Below are 26,556 nucleotides of genomic sequence, written 5' to 3'. Positions count from 1 at the left end.
AAGGAAAAATAAATTTCCAATCCCTTAAGCTAGAGAGCTTCCAATTATGAAGCACAGTAAAAGTTAGTATTTTGACACTGTACTTCATGATTAAATGCTCTGGAAACAGATTTGCAAGTAGAGGTTCTGATTCAGTGGTCCTGCCTGAGGCTGAGAATCAGCATTTGACTCTGTAGGTAACCCACATATCACTGAAGACTCTTGGAGTGAAAAATCAATGCTCATAACAGACCTTCAGATTTTTAACAGTTTAATCAAAATATAATTGTTTAATTTTCCTCTTTTTCTCCTTCCTCCTAAATTTTTAAGCTACATCTCCACTCACTCTCAAATTTAGGACCTCTTCTTTAACCAATATATTACATACACAAATAAATAATCATAAATACAACCTGCTGAGTCTGCTCATTTTTCCAACTTATACTGGTTTCTGGGTTGGAATTTAGTATTGGATAAACAATTAGGCATTCATTCCTTGGGAATACTAATTATCTCTCTTGGATGACCTGAACTACTTGGACCTCTTCATCTAAGGATGGGTTTTCATGAGATTTTCACCATCTGTGTTGGAATGTCAACTGTTGTTGGGCCAATTCAGGTCTTGGTTAGGCAGCCATGTTTATAATATTTCAGGGTTGTAGTTTCCCAAAGAGGGAAGGTAAAATAACCTTGATATTTTCTGTATGAACATACTCCAGGATTTTAGAGAGTTCCTCGGGCCGCTTCATATAACATAGCCTGTCTGTGTCTTTTTGTGATTTAGCAGGAAGCTTTCTCTGCTGGAATGAACCTTTACATTTCAAGAACTAGCCCTGCACTCTGTGCAACCCCTTTAGACCCTAAATTATACTTAGTTACGTTTATAGGACTCCGTGTCCTTGGAATTCTGGGAGTTCATCATCAGCTGAAGAAAATCCACTCGGTGCTGAAAGGAGACAGAAATTTCAAAAGCAGAAAGTGAATTGGCATGCAAAAAAAATAAGTATGAAACAAAGAAGTTAAACTTTCTTGGGCAGAAGAGGCTTATTTATGAATCCAGATAATGTTGCCTGAATCACTAATGACACAACACACTGACCCACAGATTTGGGGGGACAAAAATTTTACCATGAGCCCAGAGGTGATGGCACACACCTTTAATCCCAGCAGGTGGATCTTTGAGTTTTGAGTACAGCCTGATCTATAAAATGATTTCCAGGACAGCCAGAGCTAGTCAGAGAAACCCTGTCATGAAAAAATAGCTTTTACAAAATAAGTCTATCATGATCTAGTATCATGCTGCCATGTTCAGCACCATTTCTCATGACTTTCCCTAATTCTAAGTATCTGTAGTTGTTGACAACAGACTCCTGTCTGGATGGTTGGCAGTTACTTCTCCTTTCATAGGTGCTTGTTTATAAATAAGTTCTACACATCAATATCTCATTTCCTTGACATATTGTTAGCCAATATCTCATATACATCACCTGCTGTTCTGGAAGGCATTGCTTGGTTTTATGTGATTGCCTCCTGTCTTAGTTAGGGTTGCCATTTCTGTGAGGAGATGCCATGATCATGACAACTCTTATAAAAGAAAACATTTAACTCTGGATGCTTGCTTACAGTTCAGAGACTTAGTTCATTATCATCATGGCAGGAAGCAAGGCAGCATACAGGCAGACATAGTGTTAGAGAGATAGCTGAGAGTTCTTATACCTTGACAGGCACCTGGAAGTGAGTTGAGACACTGAGCATGGCTTGAGCATAAATGAAACCTCAAAGCCTGCCTCCACAGTGACACACTTCCTCCAACAAGACCATACCCACTCCAACAAAGCCACAACTCTTAATAGTGACACTCCCTTAGGGAGCTATTTTCTGTCAAACAACCACAACTACAAATGCACCAAACATCAGAATACTAGCAAATAAGCAGTGGCACCTCCTCAGACATGATGCTGACTCCCTGACAGCCTTCTGTCAGCATTTCTTCTGTCAACATCCTTAAGCCTTAGTCCAGCATGTAAGCTGTATTAGGAAAAACTGGGTGGTATAAGTGACAATTTCAATGCTCAAAGAAATTGCTGAAGTCCTAGGCAGGATACAACTCAAATTGAAAAGGGCAAATTCATTAAATATCTTAATAGGGCTTTTTATAAGGAATGTTTAGCTTTTGATATCATTGCCTTAAAATTACAATAAATTTTGTCATATTTTACCTCTTGGGTATCTGCAAGTCTATCTTTTTTGGTCCTTTCTATAAAATTCTTAAAAAATGATGTAGCATCACTTGGAAACACACAAATGTTTAGTTTGTCATATACTCTGGAAAGGAATGGAAAGAGTGCTGTAGAGAAACAAAAAAAAAAACATGATGAAATTGCAAATTTAAGCATTTCACGGTTATTTTATTCACCAGTAACAAACTTTAAATAATCTAAGTGAAATATTAAAAAACAACAGAATAACTGTGGTAGAAATTAGTATAATTATAAAATATAGTAAGTATATCACACCTAAATTAACTGAATTTTAAATAGAAATGCAAAGATGAGAGTTCAGCTCCAGAAATATTCAGTGTAAAATTTTATGAAATATTTAACAGGTAATTATTACCAGTTCTTCACAGGCATTTCTAAAACTTACAAAACTAGGAGAATGCAGAGAATTGAATCTGAAAGCTTCTATTGCCCTGTTATTTAAAATCAGAATAAATTTTGCAATGAAATCCTATGTAGAAATGTGACTTAATGCCTGGACTCAGTCTAGATCCCTGGGCACCAGCCACTCCAGGGAAGACCTGCCCAAAATGGCCCCAGGTTCTGTCCACAGGGCAGGTTCCCTTCTACTCTCACCCCTATTGGGAAGGCTCCCCTTCTTCAAGACCACCGGTAGACCCTGCAATCTCCACACCCTGCCCCCACACCCATCATCACCCGAGACCCCAGCCACTTCCTGAGACTTAGAGACCTGCCCCTAGCTCCCATCCTGCCCCAAACTTCCCATATCGACAAGAGCTGAATGCCTGGGCTCATCCTAGATCCCATCCCTGGGCACCAGCCACACTGAAGAAGACCTGCCCAACTTGGGCCCCCTGGGCAGGTTCCCTTCTACCCAGAAGGAGAACCTTCTACGGAGAAGGGCATTACATCCTCATCATATGAAAGATCCACCAAGATGAAGTTTTAATTCTGAACATTTATGCCCCAAACACAAGGGCACACACATATGTAAAAGAAACACTACTAAAGCTTAAACCACATATAAAACCCCACACAATAATAGTGGGAGATCTCAACACCCCACTTTCACCACTGGACAGATTTCCCAAATTGAAACTTAACAGAGAAATAAAGGACTTAACTGATGTTATGACTCAAATGGACTTAATAGATATCTACAGAACATTCCATCCCAACAAAAAAGAATATACCTTTTTCTCAGCACCCCATGGAATCTTCTCTAAAATCAACCACATACTTGGCCACAAAGCAAATCTCAACACATACAAAACAATTGGAATAACCTTCTAGGTTCTATCAGACCACCATGGTTTAAAGTTAGATTTCAACAACAACAAGAACTACAGAAAACCTACAATCTCATGGAAACTGAATAATGCTCAACTGAATCACCAATGGGTTAAGGAAAAAATAAAGAAAGAAATTAAAGACTTCCTAGAGATCAATAAAAATGAAGAAACCACATACCTAAACTTATGGGACACTATGAAAGCAGTGTTAAGAGGGAAATTCATAGCACTTAATGCTCACAAAAAGAAGTTGGAGAAATCTCACACTAGTGATTTAACAGCACACCTGAAAGCTCTAGAACAAGAAGAAGCAAAGACTTCCAGGAAGAATAGACGCCAGGAAATTATCAAAGTGAGAGCTGAAATCAATAAAACAGAAACGAAGAGAACAATACAAAAAATTAATGAAACAAAGAGCTGGTTCTTTGAGAAAATCAACAAGATAGACAAGCCCTTATCCAAACTAACCAAAAGGCAGAGAGAGATCATCCAAATTAATAAAATCAGAAATGAAAAGGGGGACATAGCAACAGACAATGAGGAAATCCAGAGAATTATCAGGTCATACTTCAAAAACCTCTACTCCACAAAAATGGAAAATCTAAAAGTATTAGATAATTTTCTGGATAGGTACCACATACCTAAGTTAAATAAAGACCAGATAAACTATTTAAATAGTTGAATAACCCCTAAGGAAATAGAAACAGTCATTAAAAGTCTCCCAACCAAAAAAAAGCCCAGGACAGATGGTTTCAGTGCAGAATTCTACCAGATCCTCAAAGAAGAGTTAATACCAATATTCTCTAAATTGTTCCACACAATAGAAGCAGAAGGAACATTACCAAACTCCTTCTATGAGGCTACAATTACCCTGATTCCTAAACCAAACAAGGATACAACAAAGAAAGAGAATTACAGACCAATCTCCCTCATGAACATTGATGCAAAAATACTCAATAAAATTCTGCCAAAAGACTCCAAGAACACATCAAAACAATTATTCACCATGATCAAGTAGGCTTCATCCCAGGGATACAAGGGTGGTTCAACATATGGAAGTCCGTCAATATAATACACCATATAAACAAACTCAAAGAAAAACACCACATGATCATCACACTAGATGCAGAAAAGGCATTTGACAAAATCCAACATCCCTTCATGATAAAGGTCTTGGAGCGATCAGGAATGCAGGGAACATACCTAGACATAATAAAGGCAATTTATAGCAAGCCAACAGCCAACATCAAATTAAATGGAGAGAAACTCAAAGCAATTCAACTAAAATCAGGAACGAGGCAAGACTGTTCAAACTCCCCATACTTATTCAATATAGTACTTGAAGTTCTAGTCAGAGCAATAAGACAACATAAGGAGATTAAGGAGATACAAATTGGAAAGGAAGAAGTCAAGCTTTCCCTATATTCAGATGACATGATAGTATACTTGAGTGACCCCAAAGATTCAACCAGGGAAATGATACAGCTTATAAACACCTTCAGCAACATAGCAGGATACAAGATAAACTAAAAAAAAATCAGTAGCCCTTCTATATACAATTAACAAAGAAGCTGAGAAAGAAGTGAGAGATACATCACCCTTTACATTAGCCACAAATGACATAAAATACCATGGGGTAACACTAACCAAGCAAGTGAAGCACCTATATGACAAGACCTTTAAGTCCCTGAAAAAAGAAATTGAAGAAGATGTCAGAAAATGGAAAGATCCCCCATGCTCATGGATAGGCAGGACCAACATAGTAAAAATGGTAATTTTACCAAAAGCAATCTACAGATTCAATGCAATCCCCATCAAAATACCAACACAATTCTTCACAGACCTGGAAAGAATAATCTCAGCTTCATATGGAAAAACAAAAAAACACAGGATAGCCAAAAGAATCGTGTACAATAAAACAACTTCTGGAGGCATCACAATTCCAAACTTCAAGCTCTACTATAGAGCTACAGTCATAAAAACAGTTTGGTACTGGCATAAAAACCGATATGTGGACCAATGGAATTGAATTGAAGACCCTGACATTAACCCACACACCTATGAACATATACTTTTTGACAAAGAAGCCAAAGGTGTACAATGGAAAAAAGAAAGCATCGTCAACAAATGGTGCTGGCATAACTGGATATCAATGTGTTGAAGGATGCAAATAGATCCATATCTGTCACTGTGCACAAAACTTAAGTCCAAGTGGATCAAGGACCTCAACATAAATCCAGCTACTCTGAACATGCTAGAAGAGAAATTAGGAAGTAGTCTTGAACGCATTGGCATAGGAGATCACTTCCTAAATATAACACCAGAAGCTCAGACACTGAGAGAAACAATCAATCAATGGGACCTCTGGAAACTGAGAAGCTTTTGTAGAGCAAAGGATAAGGTCAACAAATTAAAGCGACAGCCTACAGAATGGGAAAAGATCTTCACCAACCCCACATCTGACAGAGGACTGATATCCAGAATATATGATGAACTCAAGAAATTAGACATCAAAATGTCCAACAGTCCAATTAAGAAATGGACTATAGAACTAAAGAGAGAATTCTCAACAGAGGAAATTCAAATGGCTGAATGAATTTTAAGGAATTGCTCAATATCCCTAATTATCAGGGAAATGAAAATCAAAACTACTCTGAGATTCCACCTTACACCTGTCAGAATGGCTAAGATCAAAAACACTGAGGACACCTTATGCTGGAGAGGATGTGGAACTAGGGGAACTCTCCTCCACTGCTGGTGGGAATGCAAGTTTGTACAACCACTTTGGGAATCAATATGGCGCTTTCTTAGAAAATTGGGAATCAATCTCCCTGAAGATCCAGCTATAACACTCTTGGGCATATACCCAAGGAATGCTCAATCATACCACAAGGGTACTTGCTCAGCTATGTTCATATCAGCATTGTTTGTAGTAGCCAGAATTTGGAAACAACCTAGATGCCCTTCAACTGAAGAATGGATAAATAAAATGTGGTACATATACACAATGGAATACTGCTCAGCAGAGAAAAACAATGACATGAGGTTTGCAGTCAAAAGGATGGATCTAGAAAAAATCATCTTGATTGTGGTAACCCAGACTCCGAAAGACAAACATGGTATGTACTCATTCATAGGAGGATACTAGATGTGGAACAAGGATGACTAGATTGCTACTCACATCACCAGGGAGGCTACCTGGAAAACAGAACCCCAAGAAAGACACGGAGATCACCCAATGACGGAGAAGTGGATGAGATCTACATGAACAGCCTGGACATGAGTGGGGGTAATGAAAAGTGAGGGGCAAGGGAGAGATAGCTTGGGGGAGCAGGAGATCCCAGCTGGATCAAGAACAGAGAGGGAGAACAAGGAATAGGAGACCATGGTAAATGAAGACCACATGAGAATAGGAAGAAATAAAGTGCTAGAGTGGCCCACAGAAATCCACAAAGATACCCCCACAATAGACTGCTGGTCAAGAGACAGCACGAACTGACCTACTCTGGTGAAAGAATGGCCAAACTCCTTAACTGATGTGCTAGAAACCCCATTCAACGACTGAGGGAACTGGATGCAGAGATCCACGGCTAGGCCCCGGAGGACCACCAGGAGTCCAGTTGGAGAGAAACAGGAGGGTTTATATTAGTTGAGACCAAGGTTGGATAAAGCACAGGGACAAATAGCCAAATGAATGGAAACACATTAACTATGAACCAATGGCTGAGGGGCCCCCATCGGGATCAGGCCCTCTGAATAGGTGAGACAGTTGATTGGCTTGATCTGTTTGGGAGGCATCCAGGCAGTGGGATCGGGTCCTGTGCTCATTGCATGAGTTGGCTGTTTGAAACCTGGGGCTTATACAGGGATGCCTGGCTCAGCCTGGGTGGAGGGGACTGGACCTGCCTGGACTGAGTCTACGAGGTTGATCTCAATCCTCGGGGGAGTCTTTGCCTTGGAGTAGATGGGAATGAGGGGTGGCCTTGGAGGGAAGGGAAGGGGGAGAACAAGGGAATCCATGGCTGATATTTAGGACTAAATTATATTGTAAAATAAAATTTAAAAAAAAAGAAATGTGACTTAAAAATACCAAAGAGATTTTATCAGCAAAACTCTTACAACTGAATGCAGAAACATGAAAGAAATTCTGTTATTTGCTACTCAATGAGGCATAACACAAAATAAATCCAAATCACACAAGCAATCAGAGATGGTGTGTTTTGAAAAAATTCATGGATAAACACAATATCCTTTACTATTTTTTTTTCAAAACAGGGTTTCTCTGTGTAGCTTTGTACTTTTCCTGGAACTCACCTTATAGACCAGGCTGGCCTTGAACTCACAGAGATCTGCCTACCTCTGCCTCCTGAGTGCTGGTATTAAATCGTGCACCACCATCGACCGGCATCCTTTCCCAATTAATGTCTAAGAAAATTGGGATCAGCAGTGATTTCCCTTAACTTTATGAGAACTGTCAATAGAACCTAAGAGTTAACATAGAAATTGAGGCAGTATATCTTTTCCATCACTCTTGGATAAAAGGCAATGATAAGTTGCTCATGCTATCATTATTTCTGTGCAGTAACTAGAACAAAAATGCAGGTGCATTACATCTTTCATGTCACCGCATCAATACACAAAAATACATGATTATAATCATGTGGTCTGGTGGCTGAGTCAGAGAAACACAAATCTGAAAGGAGACTTGATTATTAGATAGAGTCTCTTTAAAAATTAAGAAAATTTGATGTGTTGGTGACTAAAGGTATAGGCTTATACATGCTAGCCAGGCACCATGCCATGAATCTCCATCTTTAGCTTCTGAACTTGAAGTAGAATCTTGACTGAATGCCATGTAGGGCAAGAATTGATATCTTCCAGCCTCTACTGCTCTACTGAAGGGATTTTAAATATTTCTCAACACTCTTGACTGTCATATTGCTTTACTTTAGTGTTCTTATATCTAATGCAACAAACAAGGCCAATGATTAGCAAGAAAACATTTTTTACAAAATCATCAAAACATAAATAATCATGGTGAAATCACTGCACATTTGTCCATTTTCCCATATCACAATCATGGGGGATGGTCCAGGAAGAAACTGATGGTGAAACTCAACATGAAGAATATTCTGGAGTAGGGCTTTTGGGGAGAACAATACAGAAGGTCTCCCAGTAGTGAGATAACCCAATATTCTGGACATTTAGGTTTTATTATCCTATCGCTCCACTCCATTGTCCTTTCCCTCTAAAGCTATTCCTTATTTATATAATACACAAGGTCAGTGAAGGTAGGCAGCCCAGTTTCTCAATATTCAATCTTATGTCATTTCATATTTTTGGAAACCTTTTCATATATCTCTAATTCCATCTTGGTAACATAGACTTTCCTGGTTTAAAGGACATCTGCAGCTCAATTTCCTGAGAGATGGGACTGTTTTACATATGACTGCACAATCTTACCTCTTTTTCTCCAGTTTATCTTTAACCCAAACTCCAAAATCTTCCTGCATCCCCTTTTTACTCCACCATGATGTTTTTTCTGCCCCTCTATGTCCTACTTTGCAACACTCTATTAATCTCTAGTCCAATCATGACTTATTTTCCCCCTTTATTCATACTTATACCTACAATAGCTAATGTGTCAGCATAGAGAGAATGGAGTCTGCCTTTTCTTCCTAAAATAGTTAGCCTTTAAAGAGTGACTAATGAATGTTTTGAAGTCAACTGCTATTCTATTTTCATAGAGGGTTTGCTAATTGTTGATAACTATTTTTGAAAACCTACAATAGGATCATGGGGAGTGGGGGTGTGGTGGGGAAGAGCTCAGAGCCCTGAACATAAGCCTTACAGAAGAAAACATCACCTCAACCCTACTACAGCCCAATCTTTCCTGAAAACTAAAAAATCTCTCTATATAGAAGGTGACCTGAATTAAAAAAAAATAACAAAATGTAGCCATTGATGTAACCACAGATGGACATTTCTTAGTTGTAAGGCATAAGTAACATGAAAAACTACATCAACTTTCCTTCAATCACAGAGTAACCACAAATAAAAGGAATGTACAAAACACAGGATAAGAAATCAAAGTGACTATAAATTATGTTTAAAGAATTCAATAAACACATGCCTATCTCCTGAATTAATCCCAAGAAAACACGAAAAGCTGAAAGAAATATGGAAATTGAATCAGGATATTCAGATGAAATTTGATAAAGAGATAGATATACAACAACAATGAATGTTTCATTAAGTGTGAGGAGCCTAGTCCCATCTTTTCCTGGGTACTATTGAGGAGAAAAGGATAAGAAATATTAGGTAGGAAGAGAGACCATGCTAATGAGAAGAAAAACAGAAACACAGAATAGTTTTGGGAGACCTGGATCAATACTCAATGACCTCTTCTATCTCTTCAAAAGGTCTCTTTAAAACAATGTCAACAGGCAGTGCAAAAGACCCCCCCCCTTTTAGATCAAAGCACACCGCACAGTCAAGTGCAGATCCTTACAAACACACGGTAACCATGCCTGTGGTTAAGCCATCACCTTATGCAGCCCTGTCTGGTAAAGCAAGCTCAGACCTAACTAGGAAACCTCTGTGGGCCTCCACAATTAAGTCAAATACAAATTTTGGTGGAAAGCATCAGAAATAGAGCAGATCATATAGAAGATAGAAGGTGAAGGTATGAAGACAAGACAGAGTATTAAGATCATTCAGTCATGATTAGTGATCTATTTCTTAAACAGTTGGATGGAACATGTAAGTTATGGGGAGATAAGAAAAAGGTCTATGTTTTTTAGGATAGAACAATGATGAGAATTCTATGTCAAATGCATAGAAAATATTCTCAATAAAATCATAGGACAGAAGTTCCCAGACTTCTGTTGAAAGAAGGAAAAAAATGTCCATCAAGTTCCAAAATGGATAGAGTATAACACAGGTAAGAAGGCCGGAGAAGAAACTTCCCATTTCATATTATAGATATACAGTGAATATGCAGAATAAAGAAAGTGTACTGGAAAGTGTGAGAGGGAGGATGAAGTCACAAATGAAGACAGGACCATGAGCACATCTCCTGTATTTTCAATGGAAAAAATACCAGGATGTCTTGAAAAGTTGTAGTCCATGTTTGGAAAATAAGAGCTGCTGAACAATGTAAATTTGTATATGAAAAACACTATTTATTACAATCAAGACAGAAAAGCTGTCCCTGTTTATGTCATTCTAAAGAATTTCTCACAATGAAGTCTGCTTGCATTACATAATATAAAGATCAGTTTGTACTGAAGTAAAAAAATAAATAAAGCCAAGAGGCTAGATGAAGAAATGATGCTAACACCGCTGTTCAGAAAAGAGGGCCAACACAATGTCACGAAGTAGAAAATCAATAAAGAGTCAGGAATTCAAATATAACTTTCAATAAGAAGTCTGAATATTAACACTCTATATTCCTTTATAAATGGACACAGACTAAGGATGAAGATAGTGATATATCCTTTAATTTCAGTACTCAAGGGTCAGATCCAGGCAGATCACTATGAGATTCAGACAAGTCCCGTATACATAACCAATTCTAGTCCAGCTAGGAGTACATGGAGCCTGTCTTTTAATAAATAGATAAGCAAATAATCCACAATCATATTTGATAAACAATCATAATGCTTTACCCTGACCCAAGAAATGTACCCAACACCAAATATCAACATAGGAAAAATCATGCATCACTTTTCCAATATCACACTAAAGCTAGTCCCAAGGATGTAGAAGATCATTTTATATACATTAAAGGAACTATCCACTCACAAGACATTGCAACTCTAAATTTATTTGCATCAATATGTGCACTCAATTTCATAAAACAAATGCTAATAGATACAATGTTACAGAATAAATTCTGCAACATCTACACTCACTCTTAAAATAAATATACTATCCATAAGAAAATAGAGAAACTTTAAAAGTAGATAATATTAATTTAACTTCAATTCAAGTTTCATTCTAGATATGTTGAATAATTCAATATATGTAAATGTATAGTTATAAATCATGGCATTAATGGCTTAAAGACAGAAATCACAAAATCATCTCATGCCTATCAAAGAAGTACAAAAGTATATGGCAATGATGGATTACAACATGTGAAATGAAAATTCAGATGGGGATAAAAGAAACATCATACAGGAGTGAAAGCAAAATGGCAGAGATAATAATTGTGTATGGATATGCTATGAGGGACCTCTTTATTTTGTATGGTATATAAAATAATTCTAAGATCTTAATGTAGTTGAAAACAGACTATATACCTGAAGAAAAAGCCAATGGATTGAAAGAGTCAAATATATAAAGCTTTCTGGTGTTTTTCACAAAGGGATCCTGGGGGTTGTTGAGGGAATCCACTTTCACTCCAAATAAGGTACTAGTGGTCACGTCCATGCTGTAGGCCCCAAAGATGCTGAATAGAGAAACAGGCGAGTTCATATGTTACTCATACAACCTCTGAGCTATGTGTCAGCTTGTCTGCATTATCATCAATACAGCATGAGTTTACTACTGTGGTGTCTTCAGAACTCAATATGATTTTACTACCCATACCATTTCCAAAACCTTCTCCCTCTTCAGTTGGATGAAAGAGAGGCAGAAAAATTTATTTCCTGTTGATATTTTTTAAACCCTCAGTAAATCCTGTCCATTTAGACTGTTGAAAGTTACAGCTATAATACTCTAGGCAAACCAATGTCCTCTGATGTAGCACATATATCCTCTACCCACATTTCTTTATCCCCATGTCTTCAGATTTCCTAAATTTTTCTTTCATTCTAAACTATATAACTAGTCTTCTAAAACATACAGGATGACAACAGGCAACCTAATTTTGTCTTGTGTACACAATGGAGAGACTCTCAAAAGGTATTGCGGCAACTGTTCCTTAATGTGTGGTTCACAGCAGCATAATTTCATGCCTCTCCCTTACTCTTAATCCAGAATAATTTTAGCTACCTGTCAGGCAGAGGGAAGTCTCCAAATGGGGCACAGTGTCCCCAGCGAATGCATGCACCACTACTCACTCTTTTGTTGTAACATTCTTGCCCTTCTCTACTTCCTGACTTATGTTTTTCACCAGCAAGTCTCCATATTCTTGGATGATGTGGAACATCTATGCACAAAACACAGCACAATCTAATGGTAAATGGCAATATCTGAGTCCCAAAATAACAAGTCTTTGAAGTTATAAAATGATCATCATATTTTTAAAAGTACTATGTAAGACAAAATAACAACGACAAAACAAAACAAAGAACCAACACAATAATGAAACAGAAAAACAAAAACCATTCTTAGCAATGCGATGCTCAAAGGAACTTCTCTTTAAAGAGTATAATATTATTCTACCAGTCATCTGATAGAGTATACTACATTTATAATAAAAAGTCCTCCATTAACTTACCTCCTTCAGTTTTCCACTACTAAAGGTTGGTGTCAGCAATGATCTGATTCTTTTCCATTCTTCATTCTCAGATTGTGTTACACCTTTTTTCATTATTCCAGGTGGACCAAAAGGCTACCATACAAAGAAAATAGATTATTCCCTCTATTAGATTGGTTATCTTAGCAGTTATAAAATCTGTATAAATAGAAAACATTTGTTAATAGCTACTAACCCTCTTCTAGGTGGCAGGTTTTATGCTAGCCTCTAACATTTCCTCAAACTAGGGCTGGAGCAAAGGCTCAGTGGTTAACACCACTTGCAAAGGACTCGGGTTTAATTCTCAGTAGCTACATTAGGTGGATCACAAGTGCCAGTAACTCCAGTTCTGGGTGTCTGATGCCCTCTTCTTCTCTCTGTGAGTACCTTCACACATGCAGCACACATACATACATTCAGGCACACATATGTAATAAATAAAATATGTAAAATACCCCCCAAATTACATAAGGATACATATAGCCACCTGTGTGGGATAAAGCTGTTATATTACAGTCTTCATTTCGATATGATTCCTTCTATAGAAAAAAACTGTCTTTCTATGTGAAAACACAGGTGGGAGAACAAAAGTATTCTCTAAGTCAGTACAGAAAATTTTAGTTACTTAGTTAGGTTTCTATTGATGTGATGAGGGCTATGAATAGAAGCAACTTGTCATGGAGATGGTTTAGTAATCTTACACCTCTCAGGCATCAGTCTGTCACTGAGAGTACTTGAGGCAGGAACTTAAGGCAAGAACCTGAAGGCAGGAACTGAAGCAGAAGCTTTGGAGGAATGCCACTTACTGGCTTTCTTAACATGGTTTGCTCAGCCTGCTTTCAGATACAACCCAGGACTAACAGCCCAGGGGTGGCACCAACTACAGTGAGTTGAGCACAGTCACTAATGAAGAAAACGCCCCACAGCCTTTCTACAAGTAAGCAGATGGAGGTACTTCTCAACTGAGGTTTCTCTTCCTAACTATGTCTCGGTTTGCTTCAAGTAGCCAAAATACAATGAGAACCATAGGGTACATATAGGAGGGCTATATTGGCAACCTTTTCCTTAGACCAGCTTTTAATTTACAAGTATCTTCAGGGTGAGCTATTTTGAAAAGAAGTGACATGACATAGTAAGCATTAAATTATCACAAATACGAAGGACTAAGTATTATTAGTCTAAGCATTAATTGTATATAAGGGAAATATTTCTCCTTGATTTTTTTTTTTTTTGGTTTTTTTCGAGACAGGGTTTCTCTGTGTAGCTTTGCGCCTTTCCTGGAGCTCACTTGGTAGCCCAGGCTGGCCTCGAACTCACAGAGATCTGCCTGGCTCTGCCTCCCGAGTGCTGGGATTAAAGGCGTGCGCCACCACCGCCCGGCTACTCCTTGATTTTTTATACTGAAATATAAGCAAAAGAACACTATAATTCCCTTTTCCTGATAGAAAGTTTCTTCTGCCATATGCCCCTGTATTTGATTCTAACTTGAAATATTTCAATAGTTCCTAATGATATAAATACTTGTTAATAGTGAGAGGGAAACTTCATACATGTGATAAAAACTACATCACACAAAACCTTCATCTGGCACCTCACTTTGTTAAGAAACATTGATTTTTCCCATTAACAATGATTTTACAAGACCAGTTCTCACCTCTTACTACATCCTACCCTGGTGTCTAGCTATTGAAATAAGAGAAAAAAAGATATACTCAGAGGCACACAGATTTCATGGAAGTGGAAATATTTCCATATTCAAGTTATGTTATTAACCATGTGGAACAAATAAAGATTATACAAAAAGAATTAAGGAAACTGAATGTGACAGAATATCTACAACCACTCACACTCAAGGCTCAGGGAACATTGTGGAAGACATGGTGAAAAGACAGCTAGAGCTAGAGGAGTGCAACAAAGGGCTGGACTCTGGGAGTGACATGGGTATGGCTCACATGGACTCACAGTTGCTGTGGTTATCCTCACTAGACCTCTAGAAGATCAATCCAATTTTAAAAATCCAGCACAGTCGAAAAGCAGCTCATGATGTCCCCATCCCTGTCTGTAGAGCTAATATTAGTTGCATGAGCATTTTTTCCATGTATACACAACTCTATTAAAGATGTGCAATGCCTACAGGGCCATGAAGAAAGCATCGGATTCAATGAGACTGGACTTACAGATGAGTTTCCGGCACTATGTGGCTACTAGATTTTGTACCCTGGTCTTCTGCAATAGCAGTCAGTTTTCTTAATGTCTGAGCCATCTCTCCCCATGCAGTGTTGTAAAACATACAAAAGCATGTCATAGGCCCTAGTACAGAAGGTGTTGCTACTAACTGGAATGTGATGCTAATCTAATTGGCTTCTATATTCTTAACGTTTATACTCTCAGATTGCTGCTTTCAATGTTTGTCTTGGAAGTTTCATTTTACCATGGGCAAAGATTTATACAGAAACTTATAACTAAACAAAGTAAACAAAAAGTTGGCCTCAGAATGCTCACTCCTAAATGTGACAGCTAAATTACCCACTCCAAGGCTCAGGGGAGATTTTTTAAAAAAAAGGGAGAGGAGCAGAAGAAATATAAAGTCTGGCCTGGATAAGAGGCTCACTAGTTAAGAAAATATACTGCTCTTGACAGGGACCTGGGTTCAGTTTCCAGAATTCCTGTCAGTTGGGGCAATTGTCTGTGATTTCAGAACCAGGGAATCCAACACCTTCTTCAGGTCTTCATCGACTCTTTACTCATATACACAAACACATACACATTTTTAGTGAATATAAATAAAGTTTCTTAAACATTTTAGAATATATAGGAAAGGTACAGTCATATAGAAAGTTCACTTCTGGGCATAAAAAGGTCAATGCACTCTTGAAATCCCAGAAATTGTGATTAATGGCCTAAGACCATTCACAGGATAAGACCCATCAACATTCCACTATGAAGAAGGATAGGATTCATGAGGTTCTGTCTCTCCCTGAGGATTTATAGGTAGGTAGTGACAACCAGAGAAGGAAGAACCATTTACTTCAACAGTGTACAGATTAATAGGATGTCTATATTCCTGCAAATAACTCTCCAATATTTGGTCTCTTGTAATCAACACTTAATAAATTCACTGAGTCACCAAATTTATTTAAAGGCATTATAGTAGCAGAAAAATAATTTAGTAGAGTGAGAACAGTAAGAGTGGGAGAGAGACAAGATGAGGTAATAGGATGTGAATATAAACAATATATATATATGTGTGTGTGTGTGTGTGTGTGTGTGTGTGTGTGTGTGTTTGTGTGCATGTGTGTGCATGTGTGTGCATGTATTATATGTCTGTCTGTTAGAATGGATTCTATATATTGCAATAATATAATAATAAAATGTATAATACATACATATATGAAATAATAGAGACATTAAAAAATAAGAATTACTGTCATTACTCATGTGCACATACCCATATACTGATGCAAGGCACACACATAATTTTTAAATTAGAAATAAAAGTTATAAAAATAAATTATTAAAATATTCAACACAGTGTTGTTGTATGCTTTAAACTCTGCACACAGGATAGAGGCATTTAGCTATCTGTGAGGTGAACATCATCCTGGATGGACTACATATCGAGTTCCAGCACTGGCAGAGATAATATTGAGACAGTGTTAGAAAGGAAATAAACATGCCCTTATTATAAAGGAGAGTAAGAATGACAGAAACATATATCAAATAAAATATATAATTCATAACAATAAATGCTTTATAATACAAACTCACAGCAAACATTATCCTCAACAGAGAAAATTTATATGTGAAAATTCTACCAGAAAACTTGCTGAAATGATGAACAATTTCAGTAAAGAGTCAAGATACAATTCAGCTTAAAAAAATCAGTAGTTTTATGTATACTAGCAGTCTAAGAAGGAGATTGTTGACATGTTTCATTTTAAAATACCTTCAAAGTATATAATAGACCTTGCAATGATCCTAATCAAGGAGGGTAAAGAACTCTACAGTGAAATCTTTAAATCACAGAAGAAAGAGACTGAGATAATACAAATGGAAAGACATCCTTTAATTCTAGACTGGTAGAACTGACATTGTGAAAATAATGATTTTACCAAATGTATTTTATAGATTCAAGGCAACACCAAGAAAATCACCATGACATTCTTCGAAGAACTAGAAAAAAATTCCTAAAATCCATATGGAATCAGAAAAGATTCTGGATAGCCACAGCAATTAATAATAATAACAATGCAGAAATAATTATCATTCCAGATTTCAAAATACGTTCCTTAGCAGTTAATAAACATAGTATCCTACAGGTGCAAAAACATATATATGTGATATATATATATATATATATATACACAAACATGAGTATACATGACTACAGTCACTTGATATTTGAAAAAATTCCAGATGGCTCAGAGGTTAAGAGCACTGACTGCTCTTCCAGAGGTCCTGAGTTCAATTCCCAGCAACCACATGGTGGCTCACAACCATCTGTAACGAGATCTGATGCCCTCTTCTGGCCTGCAGTCATACATGCTGTATACATAATAAATTAATAAATCTTTAAAAAAAAATGCCAGGCGGTGGTGGCGCATGCCTTTAATCCCAGCACTCGGGAGGCAGAGCCAGGCAGATCTCTGTGAGTTCGAGGCCAACCTGGGCTACCAAGTGAGTTCCAGGAAAGGCACAAAGCTACACAAAGAAACCCTGTCTCAAAAAACCAAAAAAAAAAAAAGGAAAAGAAAACAAAAGAAAAAGATCCAAAAATACACACTGGAGAATAGACAGTAACTTCAACAAATGTGATGAGAAAGCAGAATGTCCACATGTAGAAGAATGTGATAGATCCATATTGATCATTGTACAGAAAACTAACTACAAATAGATCAAAGACATCAGTGTAAAATCTAAAATGCTAGGTTTTCCAGAAGAAAACTGAAGCAGGACCCTAAAGAATATGGGTGTAGGAAAGGATTTCATGAACAGGACTCCTTATGTCTGGAAATTAAGGTCAACAATTGACAAACATTGCCTCACAAAATTAAAAAGCTTTGTACAGCAGAGGAGGCAGTCAATTGAGTTGAAGGCAAACTCTATAAAGTGGGAATCTTTGCCACCAGTACATCTGATAATGGTTTCATATCAGAATCTATAAGGTACCCAAAACTAAGACTTAAGAAAACAAATGACTCAACTTAAAAATGAGATATGAGAGATGGACATAGTGTCTCATACCTTTAATATCAGTACTACAGAGGTAGAGGAAGGTGGATTTATGCAATATGAAGAACAGCCTGGTCGACATAATGAGTTCTAGGACAACCAGGGCTATGCAGAGAGACTCTATCTCAAGGAAGGTGGGTAATAAAGTTGAAAAAATTCTCAAAAGAAGAAATTTAAAGTATAAAATATGGACTGAATGTTTGTTATCCATGGAAATTAGGTAAATAAAAATTAGAACAACTTTGAGATTTCATCTTACCAATCTCAGAATGGCTAAAATCAAGACAACCACAGCAAATGCTAGTGAGGATGTAGGAAAATAGAATCATAATCTACTGTGTGATTGGAAACTGGTGCAAACTGAAAATCATTGTAATTAGTTCTTCAATAAACCAAACACACATCTAACATATGACCCATATTTACCACTTATTGGCAATTCTTCAAAAAAGACAACATCCTACTCCACAGATGCTTGCGCAGATATGTTCATTGATGTTCTGTTCACAATTACTAGGAAATAAAACAACCTAAATATCCTTCTATAAATAGATAGTAAATAGATAATGAAAATGTGGTATATTTATAGAATGGAATACCATTTAGCAGAAACTTAAATCAAACCAGGCAGTAATTGAGTGGAACTAGAAAATATTATATTGAGTGAGATAACCCAGACCCACCAAGACAAATACCCCATGTTATTTAATTCCTTTGGTTCCTAGCCTCAATCTAAGATGTGTGAATACAACAGAGAGTGATCACAGAAAGGAGAAAACTAAAATGGGTCTGTGACAAGGGGAACATCTAAGAGGGAAATAGCAGGACACAGGTAATATGAAGGAGAAATGGGGAAAATGGGAGGGACTTTTAACTGGAGAAGGAAGAAGGAGGAAAATACAGAAGGAGAGGAAGAGGGAATGATGAATAACACTATGGACAGTTGAATGACACAGGGATTAAATATTTTATATCATCTAAAGGGAGTTGGGATGGGAACAGGGGAGGGATGAGTAGGAGAAAACAAATGATATATATTTGTATTTTAACTAAAGTTTTGAAAGGAAACACATGAACTATGAACCAAAGGCTGAGGGGCCCCCAGCTGGATCAGGCCCTCTGAATACGTGAGACAGTTGATTGACTTGATCAGTTTGGGAGGCAACTAGGCAGTGGGACCAAGTCCTGTGCTCATTGCATGAGTTGGCTGTTTGAAACCTGGAGCTTATGCAGGGACACTTGGCTCAGTTTGGGAGGAAGGGACTGGACCTCCCTGGACTGAGTCTACCAGGTCGATCTCAGTCCTCGGGGGAGGCTTTGCCCTGGAGGAGGTGGGAATTGGGGGTAGGCTGGGGGTAAGGGGAAGGTGTGGGAGGGGGGAGAATAGGGGAACCCGTGGCTGATATGTAGAACTGAATGGTATTGTAAAATAAAATAAAAATAAAATAAAATTTTAAAAAAGTTTTGAAAGTACCATTTTAAGCTGTTTACACAAGGAGGTATATAAATGTGGATAAATTATCTTAGCTCTGTCATCAGACCAAACTGAGTTTGAATGTAAGCACTCACACTTACTAATAAAGCTTAAACACACTAAAACATAAAATAAATAAGTAAACTGCCTAAGAAAAACTGAAGGAGAAATGAAAACACAAACTTTAACCTTATTTATGATTACCAAGCTTTCTTAGGGACTATGGGGTGACATAAGTATAAGGAGACAGTAAACAAGCCTCTGCCCTGAGACAGAAGAGCTGCTAAAATGAACTAGTGACTTCTGCTTTGTGACTCTGCTTGCCAATCCTCTGCTGACCAAGGTCATCTGCTCTTCCCCCTTGAGAAGTGACCACCATGAATTCCCACTTAGACAGCATATTTGTGCCTGTTCAACAAAGGTTATGAAGCAATGAGGGAAGTTTTTGTTTATCTCTGAGTACTGACAATTTCTCCTACAGAAAGAGTGACACCCCCACATATTAACAATACAGCATGAAAATACACAGCATGCCATGTACATTGTTTCAAAATTTTGTGAATACATAAGAATTTCATAATAAAATGTTTGTCCATTTGTGGTGCTGGAGATTGAACTCTGGGTCAGGTTAATCTACCACTGAGCAACATCTCCAGCCTGTCATAACAATGTTTTTTTGTCTTTGTTTTAAAAGACAGGGTTCTTCCGTGTAGCACTGGCTGTCCTGGAACTTGATTTATAGATCAGGCGGTGTTCAAACTCAGAAAGTTCTGCCTGCCTGCTGTGATTAAAGGTGTGCAGCAACACAGCCTGGATGAGTTTTTTGGAAGATGCAGGTGTTCCTATGTCAGGAGTGGAACCTAGGCCTCCTGAGTGAAAAACAGGAATCCTAACAGCTAAACTATGTGAGATCATAAAAAAATTGTCAATGAATACTTACATATTCCTTCCTTCTCTTTTCATATTTATGCCTTATTGTTTCAATAATTATTGTTGAATACATGTATACATATTTATATACATACATATTCCTGTGTATAGCGTGTTTGGTGTGTAGAATCTTCATATTTTTAAAAAGGAATACTCACACGTCGATTTGTGAAGACAGAATAAAATGCTTTCACTAGCACATTCTTGATCATATCTGGTTCTGTGATAACCAGCACAGGGACCAGCCCATTATATAGCCTGTATTGGGAAAACAGAGATGATTACATTTTGATCCTGATGTTACCTCTGGTTCTATAATACTTGTTTCTGTGAACTGAAACTTGGTCTTCTGTAAGAATAGCAAGTGCTTATTCACTGCTACTCTGCTGCCTCTAAAGGAAAATTATTAACAACTGATCAGCAGTAATGTTTCAAGGAACTTTTCTTTGGAGCCATTAGAAATGCAGCACAGCGTGCCCATGGCCATGGGTCAATGGTCTTCACAGCTCAGCAGCCCTGTGATTAGTATTGTGGTTTCTGATGATGGATGAGAAGAGATGAAGCAGAAACTCTTCCCACTTTTTGTTGCACATAACATAGTGATGTCACTTCTTCCCAAGTCCTAGAAAAATCCCCAATTGCCTCAATCATCACAGAAAATAATGAAACAAGCCTATAAGTCAACAACACAGTGTAACATAATCAACACATTATCTTCAAAGCTAGTAGTATGTGTTGAAAGGAAATAACCATACACATTATTATTAATAGTCAATGCCTTACATAAAATATAACAAAAATTAAAAAAGTAAAAGAACATTCAAAAAAGTGTGGAATTACAGAACTCTAAAACCAGTAGTCAGGAGGCAGATATGGAAGACAGTGGCTTCTAGGCCAATGTGTACTTATAGCAACTTCCAGTCCAATGTATATATTGAGAACTGGTCTCAAAACATAAACCATGGGCAAGGCCCAGGATACCTCAAACCTATAGAAAGAAGTACAGGCAGGTAAGGATTACTGTGAATGAGAGAAATGGTCTTCCGGAGGGAAGATCATGCAAACTGGTCACCCGATTTCACATGATCAGCCCTGAAAACATACATACAAAAACTATGCAGACTAAATAGGTCATACTTATGACTACAAATGCACTTATATATACATTGAGTCACATAACAACAATTGATGAAAACCAGAGGATATATATGAAGGAACAAAGGGAAAGGAGAAAGGATACAATTGTATTATAACCTCAACCAAAGAAATGAAGTAATAAAAATGAAAAAAACCATAATTTATACACATATTAAATTTAACAAAAAAAAAGTATAAATATGCCTATTTTCCCCTTAGGCTATCTTTGAAAAGTCCATATTTATTAGAAATATTTTTGATAAAATTATTTTTGTTTTTATCTAAGTGTAAATCAATATGGACAGGAGACACTCTCCTGAATTTATGAGCGCAAATTACATGCCTCTGAATTAATGGATATTTTACAAGTTTTAAAAGTCTCAAGGAAGTATAATAGAGGCAGGAATCCTTCTAAGACATTGGTTTAATGTAAGGCTAGGTATCTCTGGAACAACAAAGGATGCAGACAAATTATACCTGCAATGTCCTCATCTTAATTCAGACTGTGGGCAGCAACATACTTGTGGAATCCTTGGCAGGACAGGATTTCAGACTCTTTAAAACAGGCAAATGTGACCCAATTAACTCTGGACTGAAAAAGTTCTCCAATGCAGTTTGGTGTTACATCATAACATATCTACATATTGAACATTTGCTGAATACTAACCCCCACATATTTCCATACTTTTTATGGCATTCTATATCGTATTTCCACATGCCCTGGGAAAAGAAAAGAAAATGAAAAGTCATTATTTTTCTACAATTATTGGCCACTAAACTGTAAACAAATGACTCAAATTCCAGCATATCAGGCTCATTATTTAATTTTTCTACCCAACAATTAATGGAAATCCTTCCATGTTCTCTGAGAGAAAAAAGAAAATACAGGGGACACTTTGACATGGGGAACTTAAAGATATTCATGATTTCTTTTCCAGATATTGTACATTCCAAAAACGTTCCTTCTCTAAAAAAGTAGCAACTGTCTTGTCTTTCTCTTTGGTAGTTCTCTGGTTTTCTTTTGACTCTGAAATCCTGAAACACTGTATTTTCCCATTCCTTGGGTGGCTGAGGGAAACAAGAATCAGGGAGATTGCCATAAATGTGCAAAATCTATTTGCTTCTCACTGCTTACCACCCCTTTCCCTCACTTGATAACTTCTCCAGGATTCAGTATAGTCAGTAAATTGAAGACAACATTCATTTACATGCCATATTAGATTTATATAATTGCCTTTCATAATATTAAATGAAAAGTAGAAAGGAAGTAGATGAGAATGATTTTGCCTTCTAGTGTCCCTGTTCAATATGAGAAGATGAGAATATGGCACCTCACATAAAGAAAACATAAAATTGAATGCTTAGTTTGAATTTTCCACCCTGAACTCTGGGGAGAAAAGTCCATGTAATCATTAAGCGGCAATTGTAATTTTGGGGGATAGAATTCTAAGTTAATCAGCCTGGACTCAAACTCTCTGTGTATCTAAGACTGATCTTAAAATGATTCTCCTGATTGCAGGGATTACTGGTGTGTGCCCCCATGTCCAGTTTATATGGTGCTGGGATCAAGCCTAGGACATTTTCCATTCTAAACAAGCATTCCATAGAAGGGAATTCCATTTCAGCCACTGTGAATGTCAATTATATAAAACTATGTAATTATATAATTATATAAAACTCCAGACAGGTGACAGAGTCCAGTCTGTAGTGTTCTTTGCCTAGTGTTTAAAGCCAGACTGAACAAAATCATTTTCCAAGACCCTAAAGAAATTACAAAGGGAACATTACTTCTTTGTCCTTGTCCAGGAACTGAATTGGAAAAGTCTAGTCTAGGGCTGGAGCCAGTGCCTCAGAAGAGTGAAGGTTGTAGTTTTGTGGTGATTTGACTTTTTCCTGGGCTGTGGTTCAATCCTGATGCATCTGTGACAGAGGTATAGTGTTTTCTTTTTGCCAGCATTTTATGGTTTAGCTGTGTGCTGACCATGGCCATTTCTCCTTTACAAATAGCATGTGAAAAGCTATGCTGCTTAATAAATTCAGATATAATTCTTCATATTATGCAAGATCTCCTGGTCACAGCAACAGTTCTTCCTTAGTCTCAAACATATCACCACCTTCCCCTTGGGCATCCTCATTTCTTCTGGTTCACATAATTTGGTACTCAATGCAGGGCTTAACATTACTAGAATCATCAAGAATGAGTGTTATTGTGCTAAATGTACAAAAAGTGTCAGATATGAGGACCTGTAAGAAAGAATGGAGGAATAGCTGAGAGTAAAACATGGGAGGAAAAGATTCTAAAGAACAATCTTTTCATTCATATGCTTTGTCTACTTATACTTTGACATGAATCACTATGGTACTTAGATAAATTTTTTATTTTCATTAAAAAAATATTTCCTTGGTTCCCTGATAGAGGTTGTGTAAATTTAAAGGTATGGGAACATGTCCCTGGAGTTTTCACCAGTCCCACCCAGGCCTGCAGCCACTCAGACCCAAGTAAACATACAGAGATTTATAATACGTATAAAATGTATGGCTGTGGTAGGCTTCTTGCCACCTATTTTTTATATCTTAAATTAACCCATTTTTATTAATCTATAAGTTTCCATGTGGCTTGTTGTAACTAGAGTTTTCCTGCCTTGCCCACAGTTAGGACAAATCTTTGACACTCGCCAGTCCCACAGCCGCTCAGACCCAACCAAGTAAACACAGAGAATTATATTGCTTACAAACTGTATGGCCGTGGCAGGCTTCTTGCTAACTGTTCTTATAGCTTAAATTAATCCATTTCCACAAATCTATACCTTGCCATGTGGCTTGTGGCTTACCAGCATCTTTACATGCTGCTTGTCATGGTGGTGGCTGGCAGTGACCCCTCCACCTTCCTGTTCTTTCTTTTCTCCTCTCTGTTAGCCCCACCTATACTTCCTGACTAGACACTGGCCAATCAGTGTTTTATTTATTGACCAATCAGATTAATTTGACATACAGATCATCCCACAGCAGCTTGTGGCTTACTGGTACTTTTACATGTTCTTTTACATCTTGTTTCCCCTGTGTCTGACTGGTGACTCTTGACACAGCCTTCCTCTTCCCAAAATTCTCTTCTCTCTTTGTCCTGTGTATACTTCCTGCCAAACTATTGTCCAATCAGCATTTTATTTATCAACCAATCAGAGCAACATATTCACAGCATACAGAATGATGTTCACAGCAATTCCCCTTTTCTTTTTTTTCCTAAAGGAAGGTTTTAACTTTAACACAGTAAAATTACATATAACAAAACAATTATCAAGCAAGAATTATAGTTACAATATCTACTCTATTTATAATATCTAGTCTATTTGTATTTGGCAAAATTAAAGAAGATATCCTACCTATCCTATATTTGTGAGTGAAAGGTTTTATATCTAACTTATCTTTTATCATAACTAAGGAAATTATAACTATCTAGTCTGCAACTACATCAAAGACCTCAGAAGGATATAATATTACCTAAGAAAATAAGAAGTGCATTGAAAGAAATTTCCAAAAATCTAGAATGACAGAGACAACTGTCTGCCTGGACAGTCATCCAAAGGTCCCTCTGTAATGTTGAGGCATCAATCTTCAGCCCACAGGCCTAGAGTCTCTCAGACATGTTTCTCTGTGTTCTATAGAATGTCTGACAGTTTCCTCTGTGAAGCAGGAACCTGAAAGATCATTTTGTCTTGCAAAGTGCAGTCGTCACCTTCCTATGGGTCTTGTATGTCCAGTAGATACATTTTTCAAGAAGTCCAGGCAAGAACAGTTTCTTGCCGAAATGGCTATTTTTGCCAAGAAGAAGACAAACTCCATATAGAGTATCTTTGATGCCCATTCTCCTCTCTGGAGTAAATCGGTGCTTCCAGGAGAAGACATGTCTTACTGTCAAGAAACTAAATTTTTAAAACATAAATGACATATTCTCTAGGTCTTTGAAGTGTTTGAAGATTAGGAACCTAATTTAATAATATCTATGTATACCTAGAAATCTTAACAGGACTATAAGTATGACTATCATAAAAGACTAATTATTAATCTGTATTTTTAATTATCTATTATAATATAAATGATTTACATAAAGATAATACCATAAATGAGGATAGAAATATATATACAGTATAACAAAATTAAGTATAAACTTGTATCAATAAACTAAAGTTGATCTTGCACCCCACTTCCCTTCTGGACCAGAGTTCCCATTTGGACAAGAGAACTCCCATCTGGACAAGAGAGAGACATTTCCTGAATCTGTCAGCTCTTTCTGAACCAAGTACAGTGATAAGACCAAGAAGGAAACACAAGGAGATGGGCAGACGTCAAAGCAGAAGTACATACAACAAAATGAAGAGCAATACAGCATCACCAGAACCTAGCCCGCATCCAACATCTAGACCTGAACATCAAAAATTGGAAGAAGCAGAAGAAAATAGCCTTATGATTAACATCATGAAGAAGGTAGAGGCTTATGTAAAGGAAAAGACAAAAAAAATGGAAGAGTGCTGTAAACAACTAGAGGAAAGGGCAAACAAATTAGAAGAAAACAATAAAGTCCTGCAAGAAAACAATAAAGTCCTGGAAGGAAACAATAAAGTTCTGGAAGAAAACAATAAAGTACAGAAAGAAAATCATTAAAAAGCAATGAAACAAATAAAGGAAACAGTCCAAGACCTGAAAAAGGAAATTGAAAAAATAAAGAAGAAACAAACAGAGAGAATGCTGGACATAGAAAACCTGAGTAAAAGATCAGGAACTTCAAATGCAAGTATAACCAACAGAATG

At 37.2% G+C, this 26,556-nt stretch overlaps 1 protein-coding gene across 5 annotated transcripts in view; it reads right to left on the bottom strand.

The window, feature by feature from the left end:
* The window catches only part of LOC102919468 (cytochrome P450 3A13-like), a 60,410-nt gene that overhangs the window by 14,212 nt on the left and 19,642 nt on the right, over positions 1-26,556 (bottom strand). For 4 of the 5 annotated variants that reach the window (XM_076560637.1, XM_076560638.1, XM_076560635.1 and 1 more), the window contains 7 exons: positions 22,418-22,470; positions 20,772-20,871; positions 12,960-13,073; positions 12,580-12,668; positions 11,818-11,966; positions 2,199-2,326; positions 859-925 (listed from right to left, as the gene is read on the bottom strand). In XM_076560637.1, coding sequence (XP_076416752.1) covers positions 859-925; positions 2,199-2,326; positions 11,818-11,966; positions 12,580-12,668; positions 12,960-13,073; positions 20,772-20,871; positions 22,418-22,470 — 700 coding nt within the window. The remainder of the gene's footprint in view (positions 1-858; positions 926-2,198; positions 2,327-11,817; positions 11,967-12,579; positions 12,669-12,959; positions 13,074-20,771; positions 20,872-22,417; positions 22,471-26,556) is intronic. The other variant, XM_076560639.1, reaches the window with a different exon arrangement.

This window comes from Peromyscus maniculatus, chromosome 23 (assembly GCF_049852395.1).
Source record: "Peromyscus maniculatus bairdii isolate BWxNUB_F1_BW_parent chromosome 23, HU_Pman_BW_mat_3.1, whole genome shotgun sequence".
NCBI classification, from domain to species: domain Eukaryota; kingdom Metazoa; phylum Chordata; class Mammalia; order Rodentia; family Cricetidae; genus Peromyscus; species Peromyscus maniculatus.
The sequence above is the reverse complement of the archived record's forward strand: the minus strand, read 5'-3'. Positions and strand labels throughout refer to the sequence as shown.